This window comes from Aulostomus chinensis, chromosome 2, assembly GCF_037954235.1.
Source record: "Aulostomus chinensis isolate RoL2024-O1b breed Wild chromosome 2, RoL_Achi_v1.0, whole genome shotgun sequence".
In the NCBI taxonomy this organism is placed as follows: domain Eukaryota; kingdom Metazoa; phylum Chordata; class Actinopteri; order Syngnathiformes; family Aulostomidae; genus Aulostomus; species Aulostomus chinensis.
Genome location: NC_141321.1, coordinates 19,344,485 through 19,369,038, shown reverse-complemented (window position 1 = coordinate 19,369,038; position 24,554 = coordinate 19,344,485). Strand labels below are relative to the sequence as shown.

The 24,554-nt window shown below is 41.2% G+C and overlaps 1 protein-coding gene across 1 annotated transcript in view; it reads left to right on the top strand.

The window, feature by feature from the left end:
* The window catches only part of dennd2b (DENN domain containing 2B), a 46,260-nt gene extending 21,742 nt beyond the window's left edge, over positions 1-24,518 (top strand). Inside the window, exons 5-20 of the mRNA XM_086182926.1 lie at positions 328-449; positions 840-1,055; positions 1,933-2,029; positions 2,202-2,246; positions 2,608-2,792; positions 4,265-4,374; positions 4,683-4,752; positions 7,213-7,290; positions 8,425-8,565; positions 8,760-8,908; positions 17,254-17,431; positions 19,037-19,078; positions 19,212-19,323; positions 20,980-21,219; positions 21,405-21,491; positions 22,733-24,518. Of these exons, the coding sequence (XP_086039052.1) occupies positions 328-449; positions 840-1,055; positions 1,933-2,029; positions 2,202-2,246; positions 2,608-2,792; positions 4,265-4,374; positions 4,683-4,752; positions 7,213-7,290; positions 8,425-8,565; positions 8,760-8,908; positions 17,254-17,431; positions 19,037-19,078; positions 19,212-19,323; positions 20,980-21,219; positions 21,405-21,491; positions 22,733-22,767 (1,907 nt within the window). The 3' untranslated portion in view covers positions 22,768-24,518. The remainder of the gene's footprint in view (positions 1-327; positions 450-839; positions 1,056-1,932; positions 2,030-2,201; positions 2,247-2,607; positions 2,793-4,264; positions 4,375-4,682; positions 4,753-7,212; positions 7,291-8,424; positions 8,566-8,759; positions 8,909-17,253; positions 17,432-19,036; positions 19,079-19,211; positions 19,324-20,979; positions 21,220-21,404; positions 21,492-22,732) is intronic.
* Positions 24,519-24,554: the final 36 nt, after the last annotated feature.

Below are 24,554 nucleotides of genomic sequence, written 5' to 3'. Positions count from 1 at the left end.
CCTCAGTGAGAGCAGACGGCTTGCATGCCTGGACAATGACTCACCAGCAGCGGTGCATCCAGCAGCTTCAGCTTGGCCCACTGGGACCTCTGGGGCCCAGTGCCAACAGCAACTGTTTTGAAAAAAGGGAGCTCACTTCAGCCAGCTGGGAGTGACCTTTGACTTACCTTTCATGACTCATCTCCATACAGGCAAACCATAGAGAGATCCTCTGGTGCACTTGACATGCTTTCCTGCCCTGTGTTTGCCCTCTTTGAGTGCTCCGGCTCCTCTGTCAAAAACAGTGTTGTGTTTAAGCTACATTGAATATTTACATCATCCCCACAGAAAAGGAGAACCCATATGAGGATGTTGACCTAAAGCGGAGGAGTTTGGGTCGGAAGTCTTGTCTTTTGGAAAGCAGCAGATCTTGGACCACCATGGACAGGAAGCTAAACTCTCCACCTCAGGTAAGTCATTTGGCTGTTTAGATTGACGGCACAGGTATGTTTTCCTCTGGTAAACACAGCTTCTGAGTTTCTGTGGAAAATTGAATCCTCTTAGTGGATGTTTGTGCTGAATTCTGGACAAGATCCTCTGAGGAATTTCGCACCCAATTTTTGAGACAACAGGAAACAGCTTTAGTTGGAGATCTTCCACATTCATGTCGATTTGGGCTCCCACACTCCAGTACAGGATGCAGAAGCACTTCTCTCCCTGAAGAAAAAGGATCCCTTTATTTATCCATAAGAGAATCATGTTTTTGGTGTCTGTAATAGAAATACCTTGACTGGGAAAGCACAAGATAAAAGGTAACAATGCCTCCATCAATGCTTCCACATTCTGTTCCCCCTGACTAGTTGCCCTCTAAACCCAGTAGCCAGTCCCTTCGCCTCCCTGGTCCCAGTGACAGGAAGAGCCACCGGCTGTCGCAGTTGTGCAAACACCACAGCCACGATGAAATGCTGCTCCTCCCTCAGCTGGGTGTGTCTTCGTCACCATGTGGCCTGCTGGATGATAGCCTGTGTGGCACCAGTGATACGCTGGCCTCACACAGACACTGGAGGATCCCCAAGGTACACACGATTAGATCTTGTACCAATACCTGCGCTTGGACCCCTGCAGAGCAATTTCCATCTAGTCCTGCTTAGTTTCCAGACATGCTTAAGTTTCTGTAGGGACCCTGTTAGAGTCAGAGGAGCTCTGGATCACTTATAAGGCCTTCACTTAGAAAATAGGTACTTGTGAAATCATAGGGCTGGGTAATATGGATATATTTTTCAATAATAATAATCAATATTTATCGAGATATGATCCTTGAAACCAGAGAGTTCATTAGTTAAATTTTCCCATATAGTTTATGATAAGAAATAGTAGGGCTCGGCAAACTGGGTTATATCAAATATCAGAATATTTTTCACCAAATATGTCAATACTCTGACAAGTTGTAGTGATGACTATTGGGTCCCTCACAAACTATTGACAATGTGAGACTTTTAATAGTCTTCTGTAATTTGGATACGTTGACCATGCTGGTAAAAGCAAATCCTAGAACAATGAGAACAAAGTTCAGAAAGATAAGAAACTTACATCACTTTAAGTGTAATGCTTTGATTAAACCCAGGAAAACATACAACAATGCTTACGCTATACCACAATATAACAATTTCCAATGAAATACCTGCCTCCTATGGTTATCAGTATTAAAATAATATCAATAAAGTGCCCTCATGTAACAATACTAATCACTGCACCTTCTTGTAGTTTTTCTCAACAAGTCTCATTCAAGGTTTTCAGTTAAACTTTTCGTCAACCCTCTGAGAAAATGTACAGTATTTTGAATAGTTTCTTTTGGCCAGGTACAACCCTTACAATACTTCCTTTATACTTAGGATCAAAAGTAAGTAAGTTGAGATTCCCCAGAGGAGATTTCACTCCTTCCTTTGCTTCCAGCTGGTTCAGAGGATCAACTCTATTTACTGCACTAAACGTGGGAAGAAGAGGCTTAAGAAGCTGTCCATTTCCAATCTTGAGACTGCATCTTTGAGAGGTAAGACCTCTATTTTTTTTTTTTTTTACTTTTATCCACTGGCTAGATGAGTGAGTAAATATTTGCATTTGAGCCACCCACATTGAGTCCCAGCTGTGACATAAACACATGTTTGTGGAATCACCCTTTGACTTGTTAAAAGGCCTCATGTCTGTCTCTTGTCAACATTCAGATGACAACAGTGAGAGTGAGAGTGACTCTGATGACAGGTTCAAAGGTGAGCAACCACATCAGCTTTCTCCAGGGTTGAGGTGCTGGACATCTGTCTGTGTAGAACAGCTTCCCATGTCAGTACGATTTTTAACATGTACCTGGCAACAGCGAATTAATTTTTACAACGATATTTTCCATATGCATGACTTATGTGTAGATTCAATATTTATAACTTGTCTACAGATGAAGTGAAACAAAAAACTTGTTTCTCCCAGGTGTCACTGAATGTGAATTACAACACGCACAGCTACATTTAATTACTTGACTGGCTGAAGATTATTACCATTTTTTCTTTAGCTTTATATATGGAGCTCTAAGTCACTTTTCAGTTTGATTTTTGAATTCATGTTTCCTCCCCTCCATAGCTCACACCCAGAGGTTGCTGAAGCTGCAGTCCATCCTTCGACGGGCCCCAAGCTACCGTACTCTGGAGCTGCAGCTCATTGAATGGCAGGAGAGAGAGCTGTTTGAGTATTTTGTAGTTGTTTCTTTAAAAAAGAAACCCAGCAAAAACTCATTTTCCCCAGAGGTCACCTATCAGTTCCCCAAGGTAAAGGCCTAATAATCATAACAGGGAGCCTTGTGTTGGTTCTCTCAGATGAATGTTACTCTTGGCATAACTGGAGTCCTGAGTGATTTGATTTAGTATCACATGGAGCAAAAATCCAAAATGTTAATGTGTCAGTGCCACTAAAAGGAGCAAAAGGACTTACCAAGTGTTTCAGAGTAACAGTCACCAATAAAACAGAAAAATAAAACTAATATGTATGTATTGGTATGTATTCATATTCAAAAATGTTTTGTTAATCCATCACTTGATTAAAAGAAAAGACTAGTGTTGATTGGGATAATTTAATAGTAACATTTTCCCACAGAAGATCACGCATTTATTAAGAAAGTACTCGCTCCGCCTGATACTTTCACGATCAGGCCATAATTAAAGCTGCAAACAGTGATGAGCGGGTCCTTGCACCCCGTGCATGTTGCAGTTTGTGACTGAAGTGTGATGGTACTTAATAATATTTTGATTTCGCATGTAGGAGGAGACTAGTATATGCGTTATGATGCAAGTTTCACATCCTACACCACAAGGTGGTGCTAGAGAACCCACACTTATCGCATATTGCATTGCTTTACATCCTGTGATGACCTCACTGTAATATGTGTGTCAATCAAATGACTCAGCTTCATCAGGCTTACTTTGTGTAACCACTGGGTGGTGCTTTGTGAGTTAAATTCAGCTTGCAGATGTCTTCAGGCCAGGACTCTCATCATTTATGTGAAGTTTGGAAAAGACCCTGTGGCGTCCGGTAACAAGAGTTTCCTGTTCTATGTCGAAAAATATTGAAATTGGCGCCAACTTCTGAAGGCATTACTGCCCAAATTTGAGATCAACTTTGTCATCCCCCTAGGAGGAATACATTAATTTGTAAAAACATAACAAAAAAAAAAAAAAACAAGAAAAGAGTGGCTTTTCTTGCTGCCACCAGAAGGCGCTATGATGAAAACGTAGGAAAACATGAACACCTTGGTGGAGGCAATGATTAGCAGATTAGCAATCTCTGCATGTGTGCATAAGATAAAACCAAACAGGCAATAAAAAAAACAACTTTAACCTACATGTGAAAATCATTGCTGCTGGGCACTGCTAGTGTTCAGAAACTCCACAGGGTACTTAAAGATTTATGACAGAGCCAAGGGGGAGTCTTGGGAGCCTGTTCCAAACACCAGGACGCATTTCTGCAGCAGTTATTCAAAGATAAGTTTTAGGGTTATTAAGATTGGCTGGAGCAGAAGAATCCCTCGGGAGAATTCCATCTCAGCCAGCCAGTGGAAACACACCCTTAAAGTAGTTGTGGAGTTGATGAGAGCTGGAGGGTGCAAAAGTTGAACGTTGTAAAGGAGAAATGTTAGTGTGGTCATTTTGTGGTCACACTGAGATCTATGTGGATCTTGAAATGAAGGCTAGAGTTATCTGCATGAGAATTAACTTACTGAACCTCCTTTCCTCTCCTCTCACAGCTAGAGAGGCCCACCAAGCAGATAAGGGAGGCTGAACAGAGGCTCAAAGCCATTCCTCAGTTCTGTTTCCCCGACGCAAAGGACTGGAGTCCTGTGTCCGAGTACTCTAGGTATGAGTTCTCCAAATGCTTTAACGCTAAGTGTAATATTTTATCCAGTGTTTGTTGTTACAACTTATTATCTATCTCCTCCTGCAGTGCGCAATGAAACTGTTTTATCAATAGTTTTTTTTTTAATGGCGCTGCACATCAGCATCGCTTATCAGGATGTTTATCTTGCAAACAACTCCACCCTTGCTGGTGTTTAGGATAAAATCTCCATCTACACAGCACTGACAGCAGCGGCATTGCAATGCATGTACAAACATATATGAGAGAGTCTGAGTTACCTGTTGATTCCAATTTCTTCTTTTCTACAGCGAGACCTTCTCTTTCATGTTGACTGGAGAGGATGGCAGCAGGAGGTTTGGGTACTGTAGACGCCTGCTGGTAAGCTCCTGCCTAAATGCTCGCTCTCTGCTTCCTGTGTCCACCCTGCTGAGCCATTTTGTTGTGACAAGCCTTTTTATTTGAGCACAATTTTCCTTTCGACATATTGCATGACCGTCCACTGTGGCAGCAGGGAAGAACGTACTGTATACACTTTAAGTCAAAAACAATTGTGTGTCTAAACACCATTTTTCACTCATTCAATGTCTATCCTGCTTTATGTCCTGCACAGGGTTTCACGGAGCTGGAGCTTATCCCAGCTGTCCAAAAAATACTATTGTAGATTGAATATTGTGGTGCTGCAGAGATGTCCGGCCTACAAATCATATTACGAAAACATCTTTGTTTGATACACATACCACAAAAACCATAGCTTAATCAAAAGAGACAAGTTAATAGAGCGCTGCTGTTTTCTCTCAACCTGCCAGCACTAATGGAAATGTATGCTAATAAAAATAAAACAGGAGAATTCTGAGCAAAGATAGCATAAAATATCCAGGTCCAGGCACTCAAGTAGACTCCAAAGGAAAAGGCCTTTATTTCAATGGGGTATACTGATAGATTTTTTTCATGTCATATTTTATTCCATATTTTTTCATAATTCTTCCATTTTATTGTCACACCATCATCATTTGAATGTGCTTTTCAAAGCTAATATAGGATAATGATGTAAAAAATTTACATTCCCTCTGATATCGCAAATCAAGCATGTGCATCCGTCCATTTTCTTCCGCTTATCCTGTTGAGGGTCGTGGGGGGGCTGGAGCCTATCCCAGCAGCCTTCAGGTGAGAGGCGGGGTTCACCCTGGACAGGTCACCAGTCCATCACAGGACCAACACATAGAGACAGACAACCATTCACACTCACAGTCACACCTACGGTCAATTTAGAGTATCAATCAGCCTCGTCCCCTCTTGATGTCTTTGGACTGTGGGAGGAAGCTGGAGTACCAGAGAGAACCCACACAGGAACAGGGAGAACATGCAGACTCCCCACAGAAAGATCCCGTGATGGAGCCAGGACTCTAACCTGGAACCTTCTTGCTGTGAGGTGACAGTGCTAACCACTGCACCACTGTACCACTGTGCCGCTCAAGGAACTGCAATGCTGTTTAAAATAAACACAGTTCAACCGTTTTTTCACTGGTCAAACCACTTGGATGAAATGTTTTTCTATGTGACAGAATGTGATCAGCATGAAGGTCAGGAAATTCCTTTTGGTGTTGAGGCTTTCTCTGGGAATTCCCATGTTAGCATTAATAAGAGAAAAACATCTGGAATAGAAAACACTCCAACCAGATTACTTTGTAAGAACACTTCATTTTTTTTAGTGTCATTTTGAATCTGCAAATCTGACATCACACATCTATTTTTAGTGTGATCTCATTTTAAATTCATCCCAGAATCAAAACATAATTACAGCATCATAACAGAGTTAATACATCTCAGAAACTCTAAGAAAGAGCAGAAAAACAGAATGAAGACATTAGTTCAATTTAACAAGAGTTACTCAGGAGGGTCAAGACAAAGAGAAACCATAAAGTATCCTGACTGTGTCATTGTGAAGCATTTCCTCTTCGTAATGAGGCTGCAGAGCACTTTGAAGTTTTTGGTTGTTAAGCTACCCATTTAGCGTGCGGATGCATGAGCATACATGGGAGTCTGTGAATGTGGTGGGAGATTTTGTTGTTGTTTTTTTTTGGGCCATTTGGTATTTCTGTGTATGTTTACAATACTGGAGCGTGTATGTTCCGAGGTTTACTGGTGTGTCTTTAGCACTGTGCTTGGTAACAGTCAGACATCGTTTGGATTGTTAAACCTGACTAGTTTTTCAAGGTTCTCATGCATTTATCTCCTCTAATGAACCTCCTGATAGAAGCAGGCTTTAATAAAGTTAGAGGAAGAGGTAAAGCTGCTCTCCTCCAGTAAGTTTGTTTCCTCCCTGCTGTCCGTCCAGCTGCTGGCAGTAACCAAGCATTCCTGGGGACTTGAATCAAGCTCCACATAGTTGATTTAATCATTCATTTGGAAAAACGGAGGAGAATCAAGAGGAGAAAATTGTATACCAAATATGGACAAGTGATTTCTTGAGTGCTTGTGTTCATTTGTGTTTGTGTGCTTGAGTGTCTTGCAGCACATTAATGGTCTATGAGTGCATGTAGGGAGGTAGATATTATCAGCAGTGGCAGAGAAACCACCTGTGTTTAAGAAGCTGGTATCCACATGAAAGGCTTTTTCTAAAATTAAGACTTCACTATCTAAACAACCCCTCCGCATATTATCAGGGTCCGGCTCTGATATGAATCTTACACTTTTTTAGAGAACATAATGCCTTCTGACCTCTTTTTTTGTCAACAGTTTTCAGAATTTTTTTGAATATGTTTTTATACATAAACCCACATGTAAAGCTGATAAGCTGTCATCTCTGGTGTCCAATGTGTTGTTATCTCTGTCTTACAGCCAAGTGGGAAAGGACCTCGCCTTCCAGAGGTGTACTGCGTCATCAGCAGGCTGGGCTGTTTTGACTTGTTCTCCACAGTGAGCTCAACACACACACACACACACACACACACACACACACACACACACACACACACACACACACACACACACACACACACACACACACACACACACACTGCACTGCACTGTGCTGTAGATAAGCAGTCACAGTCAGCTCTATGTGTGTGGCCTGGCTAGCTTGTCTCACACTAAAAGAAAATGACTTTCAGCAGACCTTCTGCTCTTTGGTAAACCTCACTTCACTGTTTTTTAATTGACCGATTTTTCAAAGCAGTCGTTTCCTTCACTCGTGTCACAGAGGTGCAAACAGAGAGCAGAGCAGTCAGTGTGATTTATCTTCATCTGACTACTGATTAATTTAACATGACAAGGGCTAGACTGTTACCATAAAAACAAATGACATAATATATTTTAAATACAGTGTGGGAATACAGATTTTTTTGTATTGAAAATGTAATAAGAAGTGACTTGCAGTGCCATTTAAAGTGATATGACATCATCTGTCTGAGTCATCTGAGTATAGTTCTGGAGCGTAGCTCTTTTTTCCCCACTACATTTTATCAAAATCCATCTACAAGTATTTAGCAAATGGACAAACACACACTGGTGATCTGAACATGAAGTCTGAATTAAAGCATCATAAGTGCACATTTTAGATAAACCTGTTGTATTCTGTTGCTTTTGGTCATTTTACATTTTAGATGTGCTTGCACTAGACTTGATCTGGTTTGGCTCTGTGTGATATTTGAACAGATGTGAGAGTAGGTATTTGAAATGGCTCAGTTTTCTCACAAATACAGCAGCAAACTTGATACACGAGTGAAAGGAATCTGCTTTCCTTTGAAGATTTCAAATGCGTTCATGCTAATAAGGAGGCGTCAGTGTCTGATTTCACAGGAAGCTATGTTTGAGAGAGTAAGTAAGAATAAGTGCCTCTACAATCAACTTTCCAGGCAGAGAGGCTGCTTAGACCAGCAAAGGCAGACAGGTACATTGGGTGGAATTTTCCAATCACACAGGCATGGAAACAAATCCCTTTTCCATTTTTAAAACATAATATGAGCTCTGAGTTCCAGACAGTTGGCAGTGTGTGTTCAAACACAAACCTATCCCTTTGTTTCATCAGTCTGCTCTCTTCCTAATGTTTAGATACTAGATGAAGTGGAGCGACGGCGAGGCATTTCAGCAGCTCTGGTCTACCCCTTCATGAGGAGTCTGATGGAGTCGCCCTTCCCTGCACCAGGGAAGATCATCAAAGTAAAGACCTTTTTGCCTGGTGCAGGAAATGAGGTCAGAGCTGCTGATAGATCAGAACAGCCTTTTCTGTTATGACTTTAATTACGCACATTACATGGTCTTGGAAGCGCCCATCTGATAGAAACCTTCATGAAAACTTCCTCAAGTGTGTTTTTCCTCTCAGTTGTGTGACAGAACAAGTTGATTAGATCCACAAACTTAAATTCTCATTCTCTGTGGTTGTTCAGGTCATTGAGCTGAGGCGGCCCACCGACTCCAGACTGGAGCATGTAGACTTTGACAGTCTGTTCAGTTGCCTCAGTGTACGTCAGGTGATTCGCGTCTTTGCCTCGCTGCTGCTGGAGCGCAGAGTCATCTTTGTGGCTGATAAACTCAGGTGAGGCTTTCTTCCTTCAGTCAACAGTCGTTCTCTCTGGAACTGGCAGTATGTTACACAGAAAACATACCAGGGGAAGGATTTTATCTTCTGCGAGGTTTAATAATTTAAATGGAAACAAACAAAATGGGAGCTATTACGGGCATCAGCCCTTCCTGAAAGTCTCCAGGGATAAAGCAGGTTAGAGATCAGATGGATGGGTGGATGGAATCTGCATGTCAATGTTCAGTATACACAGTATACATAGTACATAGTATTTGTAGCTCACTTTGTGTGATGAAGACTTATTGATGGAAATCTCACAGCAAAATAGAGAGATGGATGATAGACATTGATGGACAGATCACCTACTGTACCTGAGAGAGTAACATCCAGGTTTTATGTACTTAAGATCATTTATAGAACAACAAAAAATCCGTACACACAAAAAAGCAAAAAACAGTCAAAAGTAGATATAAAGAAAAAAACAATCCATGTAACACTGCATTTAACTTGCAATGACTAGATGTAATGCCGCTGCACATACGAAATGGTCCGTGCCACCAGATGATTAGATGTGCCTCTAGACATTGTGTTTATCATTATAGGAAGCCAAAGTCATGAGTCATGTCTGTCTGGAACAAAACACGGAAGTTCTTCTTTCGTTTGGCTCTTGATATAATTTTAATGGCTTAACTTTTCCAAACTGAGTTCACCTAAAGTCCATACATCATCCAGGATGTGAGAAGATAAAACCTCCTCTGAAGTGTCCTTTACTTGCTTAACACCAAGTTTCATCAAAAGCTGTCGTAGTTGGCGTGTTCTGTGACTACATGGTCTGTCAGATCTTTCACACAGTAATATGATGATATTCAGCTTCAACCTCCTCTGGTAGCCCCGGTGTAGTGGGTTTTTTTTGTTTTGTTTTTTTGTTAGCTTCTGCTAGTTTAGCAGAACTAATTATCACAATGATCTCTTTACTTTCACCAGCAGCTTATGCCTCTCAGCCTGTCCAGACAGATGATGATGATGATGACGTTGATGATGATGTTTTTTTCTCTGCAAGTCATTTGTGACCAACAGTCTTATAGTCTTACACTGTGTTTTTGCCAGGTGAGGTTTAATAATAATCCATGAGGGGAAGTGATTGAGAAGGTCAGGCAGCAGGTTATTTCGTATGCTAGACAGGCAGTTAAGCTAATTCTAGTAAATGGCTTAAAATAGGTCACACCAATGAAAGTCACCGCCAGAGGAGAATTGGCGGGGCTGATAAATTGTAAGGGGTCCCCAAGGACTCCGTTTCCCAGTCTGTCATCTTGCTACAGAATAGAGTGGCATACTCGTGGAGCGTTGACGGCAAGGGTGGAGTGGGAGGAGGTTTGAATTGAGAAGTAATCTCTCCATGTATCAGAGACCAGTTTAAACAAACATCAGCGGGGGCAGTGACTGTGAGGGGATGGAATGTACTTCCTGTGTGTGACTCTGCTTTCTGTGATCTGTTGCTCCGCTGTCACCATTTGTCTTATGATGCCACGTTCACTCCCCATGTGAATGACACTGTCTGGTGTCCCTTGAGAAAATCTGTCTCAGTTACTTATTACAGGGGGGGAAAACATCAAAGAGTCATAGGGTTCAGATTATGGACTAACTCTCCATATGAATACTGAAATTTATTTCCGAAAACCGGAAAGCTGACACTGTTCAGGTGACTTAACCACATGTACTGTAAATAAAGCTATACTACAGTATGTCTACAGTATTCAGATTCAGATTCAGATGACTTTATTTATCCCCGAGGGGCAATTAAAGTACGGTACAATTGAGCAGCATGACTTTAAAAAACAATAGAAAAAAAAACAGGGACATGACAGTGGGAATAAATAAGAGAATAAAAATAAGATTAAAGATAAAAATACAATAAATATACTACATACAGTATGTACACAATGTAGAATGAAGAGTAAGGTGACTGGAGTGAGTGAATAAAGTGCAGACAATGTAAACAGTATAAACAGTGTAACAGTGAAGACAGGATATTGAGTATTGATGATATCCATCCCTAATGCCATATCATAAACTGCATTTGACTCAAAAAATATTATAAACATTTAAAGAACATATGAAATCATGTGGTATAAATTTATATGATAGGATTGAAGCATAAATGATAGTATTTATCATGATTTGTTTGTTGTGGTAAAAGAGAACTGAAATCTCTGAGAAAATGAGTGTGTGTGTGTGTGTGTGTGCATGTTTGGCTGGTGTTAGTGTTGGTTGGTTTTGATTGGAAATTGGTTGTCCTTTTTTTTCGCGAAAAGTTGTTTCTGTTTAATAGAAAACACTAAAAACATAACCTCTGTGGTATAAAAAAAATCCCTGCAAATGTACAAATGTTGTGCTTGCTGTATATGACACACGCAACTATCAGACTTTATTCAGTGAGTAAACAGTGAGCTGGAGCTGCACTCACACAGACACAAACACCAGACTTCTCCAGCTGGAACACGGTGAACTGGAGATGAAGAAACCCTGCAGTGACCCAGAATCAGAGGGAGGAACTTTTCTTTTGTTGAGGCAGGCAAATCACAGGTGAACCGTGACAGAGATGTTGGCGAAGTGGTACACTCTCCAGGCTTGATGAGAGTATCCTTCCCTTCCCTCTATGTAGTGTTTGTGAGGTAACAAGGTGAAGATCATCTTCATCAGTCAAGCAGCACATGGAAACCTCCAGGCAACACTGGGCCAGCTCCTGGATTACCTGACCAGTCTCTTTGAGTCAGACACTGCAGTGCAGAGATTGAATATAGCTGGAGGACCCTCAGCCCCTATGAGGGCTGACGAGATGGTCATGACTGCCCTTTGACATCATCACATTCCACAATGCATCAAAGAATTCCCATGATGATGCTAAAATGTTTGTGTGCGTGCTCGCACGTGCTTGTTTGGCGGGTGTTAGTGTGTGAGTTTGTAGCCTATACGTGAAACTGAAAAATATTTCGGCTCACTTGGAATGTGACATCTTAAAAATATTCTCACAATCTTGCTGCTTTTAAACTCCATGACTTGCTCAACCTGTGTGTTTATATGTGGATTTAAACGTGCTTGCATACATGCAGAGCTCAGTGTTTTTGTTTCTTTTAAAAACATTGACAGGACCTCGCTGCAGCATTAATGACTTGTATGATAAAAGGGCTGCTCACTGTGGGGCTCTGGTGCATTAGCCAGTCCCAAAATATCTCCTCTGCAGAACAAGATGTATGTCTCTCTCTCCCTTGAAATGTACATCCAATACAAGCAGGAAGTGCAAGGAGAAGCCAGGTCAGGCAATAGTTCTCTGTGGGGTCTTCTATCATTAGTTGCTATGTTGCATTCACTTAACTTTTGTAATGTTGCACTGAACCTATGTTGACTTTTAATTGAGGTTACTGCTTCTACCTGTCTGTAAAGACAGCATCCTTTGAAGAGATACTTCCCCCTCTGCTGCCTGTACTAACAAGTTAATGTCTAATCAGACAAATTCATCATCAGCTATGTCACCCTCTGTTTGTGAGACTCAAATGACCTGCAGATGCTGAATGAGTTTTGTCAGTGCTGATGATGATGACTTATGTAAACAGGCCCTGTCAGTCGTCAGGCGAGGGTTTAGGACGAGTGCATGTGCGTGTCTGGATTTATCTCTTGGCATTGCAATGAAGTACTCCTGCAGTACCATAAAAATGTGAACTCCATATAGAATCTTAATGACTTTTCCTGATATGACTGGAGTTCATTGGTTCTTAGTCATGCTGTGCATAAATCTAAAACATTATTAATCATCACAGTTTTGCAAAAGAAAAGAAATGCATTCAAGTTAAATTGATCAAAACTACATTCATGAAGCTGATGGACTTGATTACATTTTATGTGTGACTGAAGTGTTTGCTAGTGGCATTGGAGAATACTTGTTACACTGGTTATGAGACCTTAAAGATGTTATAGGGTTATTAGTTTTGTATTTCTGGTAAAATGGTGAAGAAGGTCTCTTCACAGATATTGACTTGTGTTGACGATAGCCAAGAGCATTGAATGTGCCCAACACCCCATGCAGGATCAGGCACAGAGACTGAGGCTAGCTAAACTTCTGGTTAGACTTCTGCTCACTTGGAATGTGGATAAATAATTTAATCATGCAGCTTGTCTGTGTTTTCCAACTTGTTAAAAGACCAAATTCATTTCACAGGGGTCGTGTGAGGATCACAAGAATTTATCTTCTGTTTTTAGCAGCTTCTTTCACATGTAAGTCAAAATGGGAAAAAAAAAATTCTTGGGGCTGCAGGGTAACATATTGGGAAGGTGCAGAAAATAAAAACAGAAGCCACTTCGATTGGGCACTAAAGTAGCGCACGCCGCTCAGTGCAGGATGAGTCAGCACACTTTTTATTTTTTACAGAGATGAAAACAGGGATTTTTATGTAAAAATTATCTATTTATCTATCTTTCTATTTCTTTTTTTTTCTTTTTTTTTTACATATTTTCACACATATAATGAGCTAACAGAACAATTACAACAGGAATTAAACTGGGAATATGTATTTTTAAAGCCACGGGACCTTTAATTAATCATGTTACTTCAAACTACACACTCTCCATACTTCAGTACCTAACCTTCGGTTTGAAATCTGCTGCTTCATCTTTCCAGTACCATTATAATGAGATTTGCCACACATTATTTGATGACTGACATGCCCTTTTTACAGTAAATGTATGTAAGTCTCTCATATTGATTTCAGTCGTAAAGAAGATGATTGGGGAAAATAATGTAAAATAAGAAGAGGATTTATTTGTTCTTTTTCCTTGGTGCAAAGTGATGTTAACAGAGTCGGCGAGATCAAACGTAGGAAACACGACAAAAGAGAACAGTGTTTTGAGAGGAAGAGAGAAGTGAGGAGGGAAGAGGAGGGGACTGTAGAGGTAAACTAAACAATGGCTCTGAACGCTTTTCTCATGACCATGTTGAATCAATCAAGCTCACTTTTCTGTGGTTCACGAGGCTGCTTGGGTTTCTGGATACAGACTCTCTGGTTTCCCCTCAATACTCTTCATTTTTGTTTCCATCTGTGCCAACAGCAAGACTGATTGTTAATCTGCATGATAAAAAGCTCAATGTGAAGTGTCGTGAAGAAGTTGGAGGCATTTAGAGTACCAACATGATGTATGTTGACTAGAACCCTCGGACAGGTAGATCTGTAGTCCATGCTGCCGGCAATTTTCTAATCAAGCCGACCGTAGCATGTTTATGTCATTTGCTTCTTCGTTATTCTCAAACACTTTCTGTGGCACGCTCGGCAGTGCTGGCACTGAGCCAAAACCGCTTTTAACCGGTTTCCCATGTGGTGTTTAACTCAGAAGTAGAGTGAAATCCACACATTGACAACATGTGAAATGTTTCTGTTTTTCGAAGGAAGAGGAAGACTTGGCCATCGCCAGAGTCTGACCAGCTGATTTTTACATCAGTAGTTCTTCTGAACATTCACACCCCCACATATCACATTACCGCATGACCACATACACACTCATACGCACAAACACCTGCACAGATTCATCTGCTTCCGAGACAGGATTGATCAACCTCAGACATGATTGTGGTTTTAATAAGATCATGTACAGGGTTTCCCCAATGGGAAGCCATTTTACAAAGAAATATGGCTTTCTGACGTCTGGAGCTGTCTGTGGAGCCGGAGAGCCCAGACTGGGAGCTAGTGGCTGGTGAGCCTCGTAGACAGGAAAAGGGGGAAACCACTTGGGACTAAGAGAGTGGATAAAAATACACTGCGTGTAGCTTGTCATAGAAATTCTACAGGTCAATATGTAATCTCATGTCTCTTTACATAATTTTTGTACATCATTTTAACCTTGGGAAAAGATTTAAGATTTAAGAATGGGTTCGCAATGCATTGCAGCACAGCTGCTTTTCTTACACTGTTCTCAACCTCTTTGTCCTGTGTCCATGGACCTGCTCTGCTTGGACTGGTAGACACACTTCAGTCCAGCTTTCAAGCACGTAGTGATGCAGGCTTTTGTCTCCCTCGTTTTCTTGCCTGGACACTGAATTTTTCCCTCCTCTGGGTTTCATGGACTAAGCCTCTTGATCCCATGTTTCCTGGGGTATCTGCCAGTTCAGCCTCACATACTCTGAAGCAGGCCTGGCAGACCTCAAAGAACTAATATATCAGGATTAGCTCCCAAACCTCAACACATAGCAGCTCAGCACAGACCTAATTTATACATTTATATAACTTTATTTGCACAGTTCCTGCCCCCCACCCCCTATAATCAAATGTACATTTTGTACTATAATCTTTTAATGGTTCTTCTTGTGTGTGGTGCATGACATAGACAGGTTTTTAAACTCTGCATTTCATTACACAAAGGCCACCTCTATACTTGTGCGCATATACAGCAAAAATTAAAAACATGCATTGATTTAATTGTTTAAACCAGGATTTTTACATATGTGTGTATGTTGTGTCCTCTCTTGCTATGGCTTTTGCATAGACACTTACATCTCAAGGTGTTAAGTTTTGGACCAGATCAAACGGTCCCTCTCTTTTACCAGAATTGAGTGGCAACCTCTGGTAGTGCAGACTGTTTTCATTGCTAGGTCATCCTCTCCCAGGAGTGTGTGGTTGAGGAGTGAGTGTAATTGAACCTTTTGGTATCAGTGATGTGTAAGAGTGCGTGTAGCCTGTGGCGAAGATTTTTCTTGAGATCTGTGCCCCCAACACTCCCTGTTGGAACTCGTCAAACCCAGGAGATGGGATCTGTTTGGAATTATCCAGCCCTCCCCAGGCAAATGGAAATCAGAGCGGCCAAAGGAAAGCTGCAAGTGCTTCATGTTATGAGTGAACTGGAAGAGGCCTAAAAAGACTGTGGTTATTGTAGCCTTTGGGTTCCACCAGTGTAATTCTGTTTTACCCTGTCAAGAAAACACATTTCCATCTTGGCCATTCGACTCATGGGGAGTTAAGATGAAGCCCCTGAATGAATGGAAACGTTTGTACGAGTTTATCATCATTTCTCTCAGCACATTGATTATGAACTATGATCCCCTCTGTTCCTTATATGTCCTTCAAAATGCACTTAATAACACTTCTGTGAGAAGTGTGTCACATAAAAAGGGAGTAACCTGTGTTTACTTGATGTCCTGTGCTGTTGACGACAGCAACCACAGAAAACCATTCCTCATTAAAAGTGTATGTCCATGTGGGGTGAGTTTGCATACCATGTTTGATCCATGATGATGTAGTGATTCTCTCAGTGTGTGTGTGTGTGTGTGTGTGTGTGTGTGTGTGTGTGTGTGTGGTGTGTCCATGCGTGGGGGGGGGGGGGGGGGGGTCAGCCACTGTCAACAAGTGATGGATCGTGAGAAACATGGGCTGCTATTTGTGATCTAGATGTTATACCACAGCTGTCGAAGTTACAGAGTTGGTGCTTTTTTGCCTTCACAAGCCTCCGATTTAACAAAAGCAGCATGTGAGAGTCACGCCACCCCTGCAGATAGAGCAGAGTAATGTCACAATAATGCATTTTATTGGGCTCAACCTTCATCGATGTGGTTGGCATGAAATGAAATGGATTAACACACAGTGAGAATTGGAATTGCGCAAGAACAGAAGAGCCATGGAAAAACCGGAGTCAAATTCCTTGTATGTGTGCACATACTTGGCCAGTAAAGCTGATTCTCAACCATTTTGGGAAAATTCATCAAGTAGCCCTTAAAGGGAAACTTCACCCAAAACATGTATTTTACCTTGTAAATTCTCAAAAATAGGGATATCCACCTCAAAAAGATGTTTTCCCCTCCTGCTCCACTCGCGCTTGAGGAGCTATGTATATTTAGCCCAGATGCCATCGCTCAGATGAGCTACATGAGGAGAGTGTGTCAGAGCCAGTGGATGTTTTTTACTTCTTAAAAAGTAACTGTTCAAACAATTAAGCCGTTATTTCTCTTTGAAGAGGTTAGGGATGGGAATACACCTATTGTTAGTGTGTAAATGATTTATTGATAATGATTTAAACATTCAACAAATGAAGCTGTTGATCTTTTTAACTATATGATATGTCATGACTACGGTAGGCTGTCTTTTCATGACATTATTATTACAATAAACTAACCGCTCCCATTTTAGCTTTGGAAAAAAAAAATTATCTAATGAACCATCTGCTCTCTTTTGACCAGGTTCAGTTTGACCTAATGTGGCCTCTGCAGGACTCTGTTGTGCCAGTGTGAAGGTGATTAATGATGTGTGTGTGTGTGTGTGTGTGTGTGTGTGTGTGTGTGTGTGTGTGTGTGTGTGTGTGTGTGTGTGTGACTCTATCATCATCAGCACCCTGTCCAGCTGCATGCACGCTGTGGTGGCGCTACTCTACCCCTTCTCCTGGCAACATACCTTCATCCCTGTGCTGCCAGCCTCCATGTTGGATATCGTCTGCTGTCCTACGCCATTTCTTGTGGGACTGCTGTCCAACTCGTTGCCTAAACTTAAAGAGTTACCTGTAGAAGAAGTAAGTATGCTGCTGTTGGTCTCTAAAAATGTAGCTGCAGTTTCTTTCCCAGTTTCAGAACAGCACAGACAAATGTCTGTTGAAACTAAAGCAACTGACTCTGACTGATTGGATCAGTGACTTGGTTGGATATTTGTTCAGCCTCCTCTGCCTTATGATATATTTGGGACCCAACCAGGTGACTTCCAACTATTGGGGGGATTCAGAGCTGAGGCTGTGATGGTAACATTCCCACCAGCAGGGGCCCCTTTTTATAAAATCTTTCACACAAGATTGCAAATGATGTCAATGTTAATTCACAAATGTTTGTTCTTTGCAAATGTGAGACACTGTTGCACATACTGCAGTGGTCTCATACTAATTCATCAATATTACCAGGATGGTGAAATTTGCTCACCATACTATATTATTGTAATAGTTGGTCACAAGATGACATACCCCGAACAAAGCAGAACCTATGTAATATATATTGCTTTGTGATATCAGTTTAAGAAAATAAACAACTGAGATGAGATTTAGATCAGAGCCTCTTGAGCGCTCGCGCACACACACACACACACACACACACACACACGTAATATACAACTTGTTAAACTGATAAAACAAAATAGCAGCAGGGTGAATTGGTTCACAACACGAGCTACTGTAATAGAAATACAGATATGTTTTCACAAGAGGAAGTATTGTAACATATTCCAGTACCTATATTTAGTACCCCCACTAATCATGTTAAACTTATAGGTGTCTCTTGATACAAAGATTTGTTTTAGATGTGCCAACAAAACATTAATAATCCGTCGAAGTGTTGTGTGCCAAGACTCGTGAATCTTCCTCAGGAGTTTACCTGTAAAAATCCATTAAAGTCAAGCTGTGCTATTTTAAACTTAAAATCATTGCAAGACTGTGAATTGTCACTGACACTGGAATAAACCCCCTATACATTACATCTATGTGTGTGTAAGTGTTCCACACAGACACATATTAACTAGTCACCTCAGCTCGTCATGGCCAGCTGGTATAAAGCCAGTCTCAGGGAGGCACCAGCCAAAGGTTTCTGGCTTCCTCTCGCTCAGGTTTTGGCTCACTGTAATAGTGTTGGCAGGTGAAATGAAGGATTCTTTATATGTACTATGTCTGACGCTGTTGGTTAATAGTGATTATTAAATCCATGTCTTATCTCACTGTTGGCTACATGTACGTGTTCTCACGGTTTGTGTGAGAAGTACGTGTCTGTCTTAGTCAACCTGTAAGTTGCATTTTGTTGCAAATTAAATAAATAATTCAACTTAAGCTCAGCGGTAGAGTGGCCATCTAGCAACTGAAGGGTCGCTGGTTCGATCCTCACTTCCCTCGTTGACCATGTCCAAGTATCCTTGAGCAAGATACTAAACCCCTAATTGCTCCTGATGGCCCTGCAATGAATTGGTGACCCATCCAGGGTGAACCTCACCTCTTGCCCAATGTCAGCTGGGAGAGGCTCCAACCCCCCCACTCTTCACTGATGAGCGATATAGAAAATGGATAGATGGAATTCAACTTTATATACATGCTATGAAATGGATGCCTTGTAGCTAAGTTGTCTGATACACTGTCCTTTCTTCTCAGGCATTAATGGTGGACCTGGGAACTGACCGCTTCATCAGACAGGTTTGTTCCCTAACTTGTGACACAAAAAAGAGAACTTGAGCAAGGTTGTCAAGCACAGAGTTCTCTGTTGGTTCTCTGAGTGTTTGAAGTTCATCCTCCAAACATCGCTAATACGGTGTCTGGTTGTTTATAGATGGATGATGAGGCCTCGCTGTTGCCGCGTAAACTTCAAGCAGCTCTCGAGCAAGCGCTGGAGCAGAGGAATGACATCATCAATCAGGACTCTGACAGTGAGTCAGATGAAGGTGAGTCAGTGACAAATCAGCTTCCACTGACAAGACAGATGTTTTCCTTATTAATTAGAACAGCTTCTGTAGCGGAACATGCACAGCCGAAGTCTCACAGGGTAATGACATCTTCCCACCAATGTGAGTCAACATCACTCACCTGAGAGGTGAAACAATAATACGGCGCTTCTCTGCTGATGAGGCGTACATGTGGCGCTGAATGGTTGTAAATCATACTTGGTTTTTTTCTTGTGTTCCACAGAGCGTTCATTATTCTAAATAATGTGCTGGTGGAACAAGCCTGTAACAACCACACACTGAGAGATGAAACACTTTCTTTCCAAACTTTCTTTCTTTCTTCTTCTCATTTACATTTTCAAACATCTTTGAGAAGACAGCGCCAGCATGAGTCAACTGTTTTTGCATCATTCTATGTATTTCCATTTTGCTGCATTCTTTTTCATGGTGAGTGGGATTATTGGACACATTTAAACCTCTAATCCTACATGAAACAGGCTCAAAATTCATATTCAAATGGTAAAATTATGTCTTGCTGAGTTTCATCTGAAGGATCTCCCTGCCAGCGTGCACCCTCCAAATGGTCGAGTGGTTAATATTGGTTTTCGCTGGTTGTTATGCCGGTGACCAAAGGTATTTTTCCCTGTGGATAAGTAATAGTAATAATAATGTTATTTACTTGTCATTAATCAAAACTATTGCTTCTTCTGCTTTGCTTCTCAGAGCAATTTTATATAATAGCAAAAGACAATAATATGGACATTCAGGAGGCAAATAAAAAGGCCAAATCTTCCCTTTGAAAGTTTGCAGTTGAACGTGCCAGTGAGAGAGCTCAGATGTGACTCATACTTGATCTTTCCACATCTCTCTCTAAGTAAACTTTCAGCCAGCCACTAACACTATCTGATGATCTGCTGCCTGTCCATCAGAACATGTTCTGGCTTTTGCTAAAGGCAACAAAACCTTGTGTAACCTTGTTGGACAGTTCGAACTTAAAATAATTGCTACTACATACAAAAATGACTTTAACGTCCTAAGTAGCAAATAAATAACTGCTAGTCATCTCTGTATCAAAGGAACAACTGGAGAAGAAATTAATTGTTAACAGTAAGCTATCTATGGAATGCAGGAAACTCAAAGCCCCGATTTAGCTATCGGCCCCCACTCCAAGGGTCTTATAAAATTCAGATTTTTCTGTTGCTTTGACACTTTCCCCTCAGCTGCAGCTCATATTCTTTATTGTCTTCATCTGAAATGTCAGATCCTGTTGTCCAGCTGTGAGGGTCTGGGCTTCTGTAAGCATGATGAGATAAACTCAGGATGACAGGCACTTGACATCAATGATACTCTGACATCAGCAGGGTAAACGAACAGTGGTTATGAAGAGGCAATTGCATCGTTATTCTGTAATTGGTGGTTAGTTTCCACGTGTCCACACAAGAGCCGGTGGCTGGATTTTATTTCTTGTGAGACTGCTAGTGTTGAGCCAAAGCTTCTTTATCTGCCTTTAACTGTTCTCAAGCTCTTTAAAGACGTATCTGGTTATTTCATTGAAACATGTTAACATATGATCCAGTGTGACATGTCTGTTTTATTACTTCATAGTGAAGATCTGACCGAAGCACAGAACATCCTCTTCTCCTTCTGTGTTTGCAGAGTACAACTCCTTAAACAGTTTGGTGTCAGAGGCATTTATCCGCTTCTTCCTGGAGACCATCGGTCATTACTCCCTCTTCATCACTCCGAACGAACGTAGTGAGCGTGTTTTCCAAAGAGAGGCCTTCCGTAAATCTGTGGCGTCGAAAAGTATCCGGCGCTTCCTGGGCGTCTTCATGGAGTCTCAGATGTTTGCTGGGTTCATTCAAGATCGTGAACTGAGGAAGACCCGGGCTAAAGGTAGAATATGCTCCTCTTTCAGGCTGTTCGTCTCTGGATTGAGTCTGTGCAGCTGAGGATACTGCTCTAATACTGACCTCTAGTGGCTCATCTTCTCATTGCATCACTTTTCTGAACATGTCAGTTGTCTGACAAAGACCTAAAGGAATTTTTGTTTGTCATCCCTTGATATGTCCTCCTGGCAGGTCTGTTTGAGCAGAGAGTGGATCAGTATTTGGAGGAGCTGCCAGATACCGAGCAGAGCGGCGTCAACAAGTTCCTTAAAGGCCTGGGTGAGTTCTGCTGGAAACAAAGAGAACTGAGATCAGATTTAGATTATTTACATATTTGAAAATCAATTGGGAAAACACCTCTCAATTGACATTTTAAATCTGTTGATCAGATGACACTTTTATTTCTGTTACCTTGCCAGATGGAGCTTCACACCATCTTTCACCCTGTCTTTTTGTGATTCCAGTCACTGCTGTTAGTCTGTTAAGGAAGACCAGGTTTTAGCATCTGGCAGAGTAGAGATCACACCAGACCGCTCCTGTAGATCATCAAGCAAAGATCATAATCTCCCTGCTAGACTGTCAATAATTTCTATCTACAGAATGATGCCTTCAGTCACTATGATCAACCTACTCTGCCGATTCCTCGACCACATGGACTATGATCTGCTACAGCAGCGTTCTCTTTAAAAACTATTCCTCCTGGAGAGCAAATGCCTCCATAAAGGCGAGCCAAACCCAAAGTAAAACAATTAGGCCCTCAACCCCCCCGCACACGTCCGTGTGTAGCTGTTTCTTAGAGCAAGAGGATGTGAACCCTGGCATTTTCATTGTGTGCTGAGGGGAAGACTATGGTGGCGCAATGACTCTGACTTAAACTCAGCATGTAGATGTCTTCAGGGCGGGACTCTCCATGTGGGAATGTTAGAAGAGATCTGACCCTGTGGAGTCCACTAACTACACTTTCCACTCACAGTCTTTACCGTGACCCATCACCAGAGTCTGAATTTGAGAAAGATCTGGTTGATCCACTTGTAGAGTAGTGGTAGAGTTTATCAAAATGTAAAAAACAAACATGTCCCTTTCTGTCATTTACGGAAATGTAAATGAGTTCTTGCTTTTGTGTGATCCTGCCGACAGACAAACTAACTCACTTTTTAGCCCTCAGTTTCGTGTTACAAACAGGAAGCAAAGCCTGATGGGTGGTGGGTGGTGGATGTCTAGTTTGTTACTGTCCATCTCTCAGGCTTGCAAAGACTTTAATGTAATAAGAGGTACACAATAGAGGTACAAGTACCCATCAGGCTTACCTCCAGCAAAGGACACTACAGAGAGGGAGTGAAAATAAACACCCATGCATCATATGTGTCACATTGATTCATCTGGATCGCTGTTTGCATTCGTACTGACCTTGGGTGCGTCTTCATTCAAAATAGAATTGGAACATGGCTTTAATTCTTCTACTGTGTTGAGTGAAAAGTCCATATTCCATCATTTAATTGATTTGTTTTGACTATTTTTAGGAAGTAAAATGAAGTTTCTCCACAAAAAGAACTAAGAGGACTGTGTAAACAACAAACTGAAGACCTGACGTCCGGATCCTGTGCATCACCATGATTTATTTTGTGTAAACTTGTACATATTTCACTGTAAGCTGGCTGTGATACTCTCCAGTGTATGTGTATAGTCCCATATGAAATAGTGACAGCAGGACGGTACACGAGGAGCGAGCCGTAGAGTAACCACTGATATCCAGGTGATCCTGTATAGAGAATGAGAGGATGCGTGTGTGTGTGTGTGTGTGTGTGTGTGCGGGCGTGCGTGCGTGCGTGCGTGCGTGCTCAGCATGAGACCTGATATAAATGTACAGTTTGTATGCTTTCATTGTGCATCACTTCATGACAGTGTTGTCTTCTGTTTAAGGAGTGTCGAACCTTTTCAAGTGTATATGCATCAAAGACAGTGAAGAAAATGATTGTAACTCCTAAAGTCTTTTGCTATCTTTTAATAAAAAAAATCACTAATTCAAATCCTTTGTTTGTATAAGTATACTGATGTTAAACATGTGAAACACTGGTGTCAGTAAATGTTGAAAGATGGATCAAGATGTACTTCTTTTCCTGTCTTATCAACACAAGACACTCTTTTGTTGTCTCCTCGATATCACTTGTAAAATGTGAAAAATGTCATTCACATTTTAACCAGATGAGTACAAAAAAAAAAAAAATCACATCTTTGTACATGTGACAACTCCACGACAGCTTCCCCCTGAAATGCACACGGAGGAGAAGCTGTTAAGATCCCAAAAGGCAGCGTTCGTGTAGCACCAGCTACCACATGCTGCCGCTAACCTAATTACGTCTGTGCACATCACTCTGGTGGCTGTCACCGCCATGCTGTTATTAGCTCGCCTAACTGAGAGGCTCGCTGTTGATTCCAGCAGCCATATTACTTTTCCTCTGCTTGTGTCCTTTTCAGCAATTAAGAATGACATTTGATGCCAAGTAACTATAATCTATTTGTGTACATGCAAACTGAACTGTCTGGGCACTGCATTTACCGGCATCTTTAGTCTGTTTGCTGGCAAGTGTGTTCAACAAATACATGTCCGTCCTTTAAAGTAAGTTATGACCACATTTATCTGATGTTGGGGTATGAGGAGTTTACATGCTAGGGACCACCTGTTAGATCACAAGATGGACTGTAAGGTAGTAATACCATAGTTAACCAGCATGAAGGAAATTGATTCGCTTTAACTAGATTTGTTTCTTTGGATCAAAAAAATATAACTCACTTGTGTTGCTGTTTTTTAGGTTTCCTGTTACTCAATACAGCTACAGGCTGTAGCAAGATTTGCCATGACAGAAGCTGTGAATAGTCCTACTACTCACAAGTATGGTATTAAAATACATGGTTAAACTGCTGCCAACGCCTTCACCGTCAGATGGTGATGGGATCTGTTTGTTAATAGGTGAAAGTGTGAGAGTGTTTTAGAATAATAAAATAACACTGCATACGTGCAGTCAATTTGTCATTCAGTGCCTTTGATCTTCAGATAATAAGCTATTTACTGGATTATTTTAAGATATCAGCTGGTTTTCTTAAGTTCCTGTCATGAGGAAACAGCATTTAAATATATCAGAGGATGGTTGTCCAAGGCTTCTGTAAGCAGTCAAAGCATTAAATGCATTACATGGTAAATGAACTGTATTTACATAGATCTTTTTGTATCTAACTGCTTTTAAAGATGTAAATAACATTGTAATAAATCACTTTAATAAAACTTATTAAAATGATTAAGAGAAGGGCTGTTCATGGCTTCCGTACCAGTTCTAATTAGTGTTT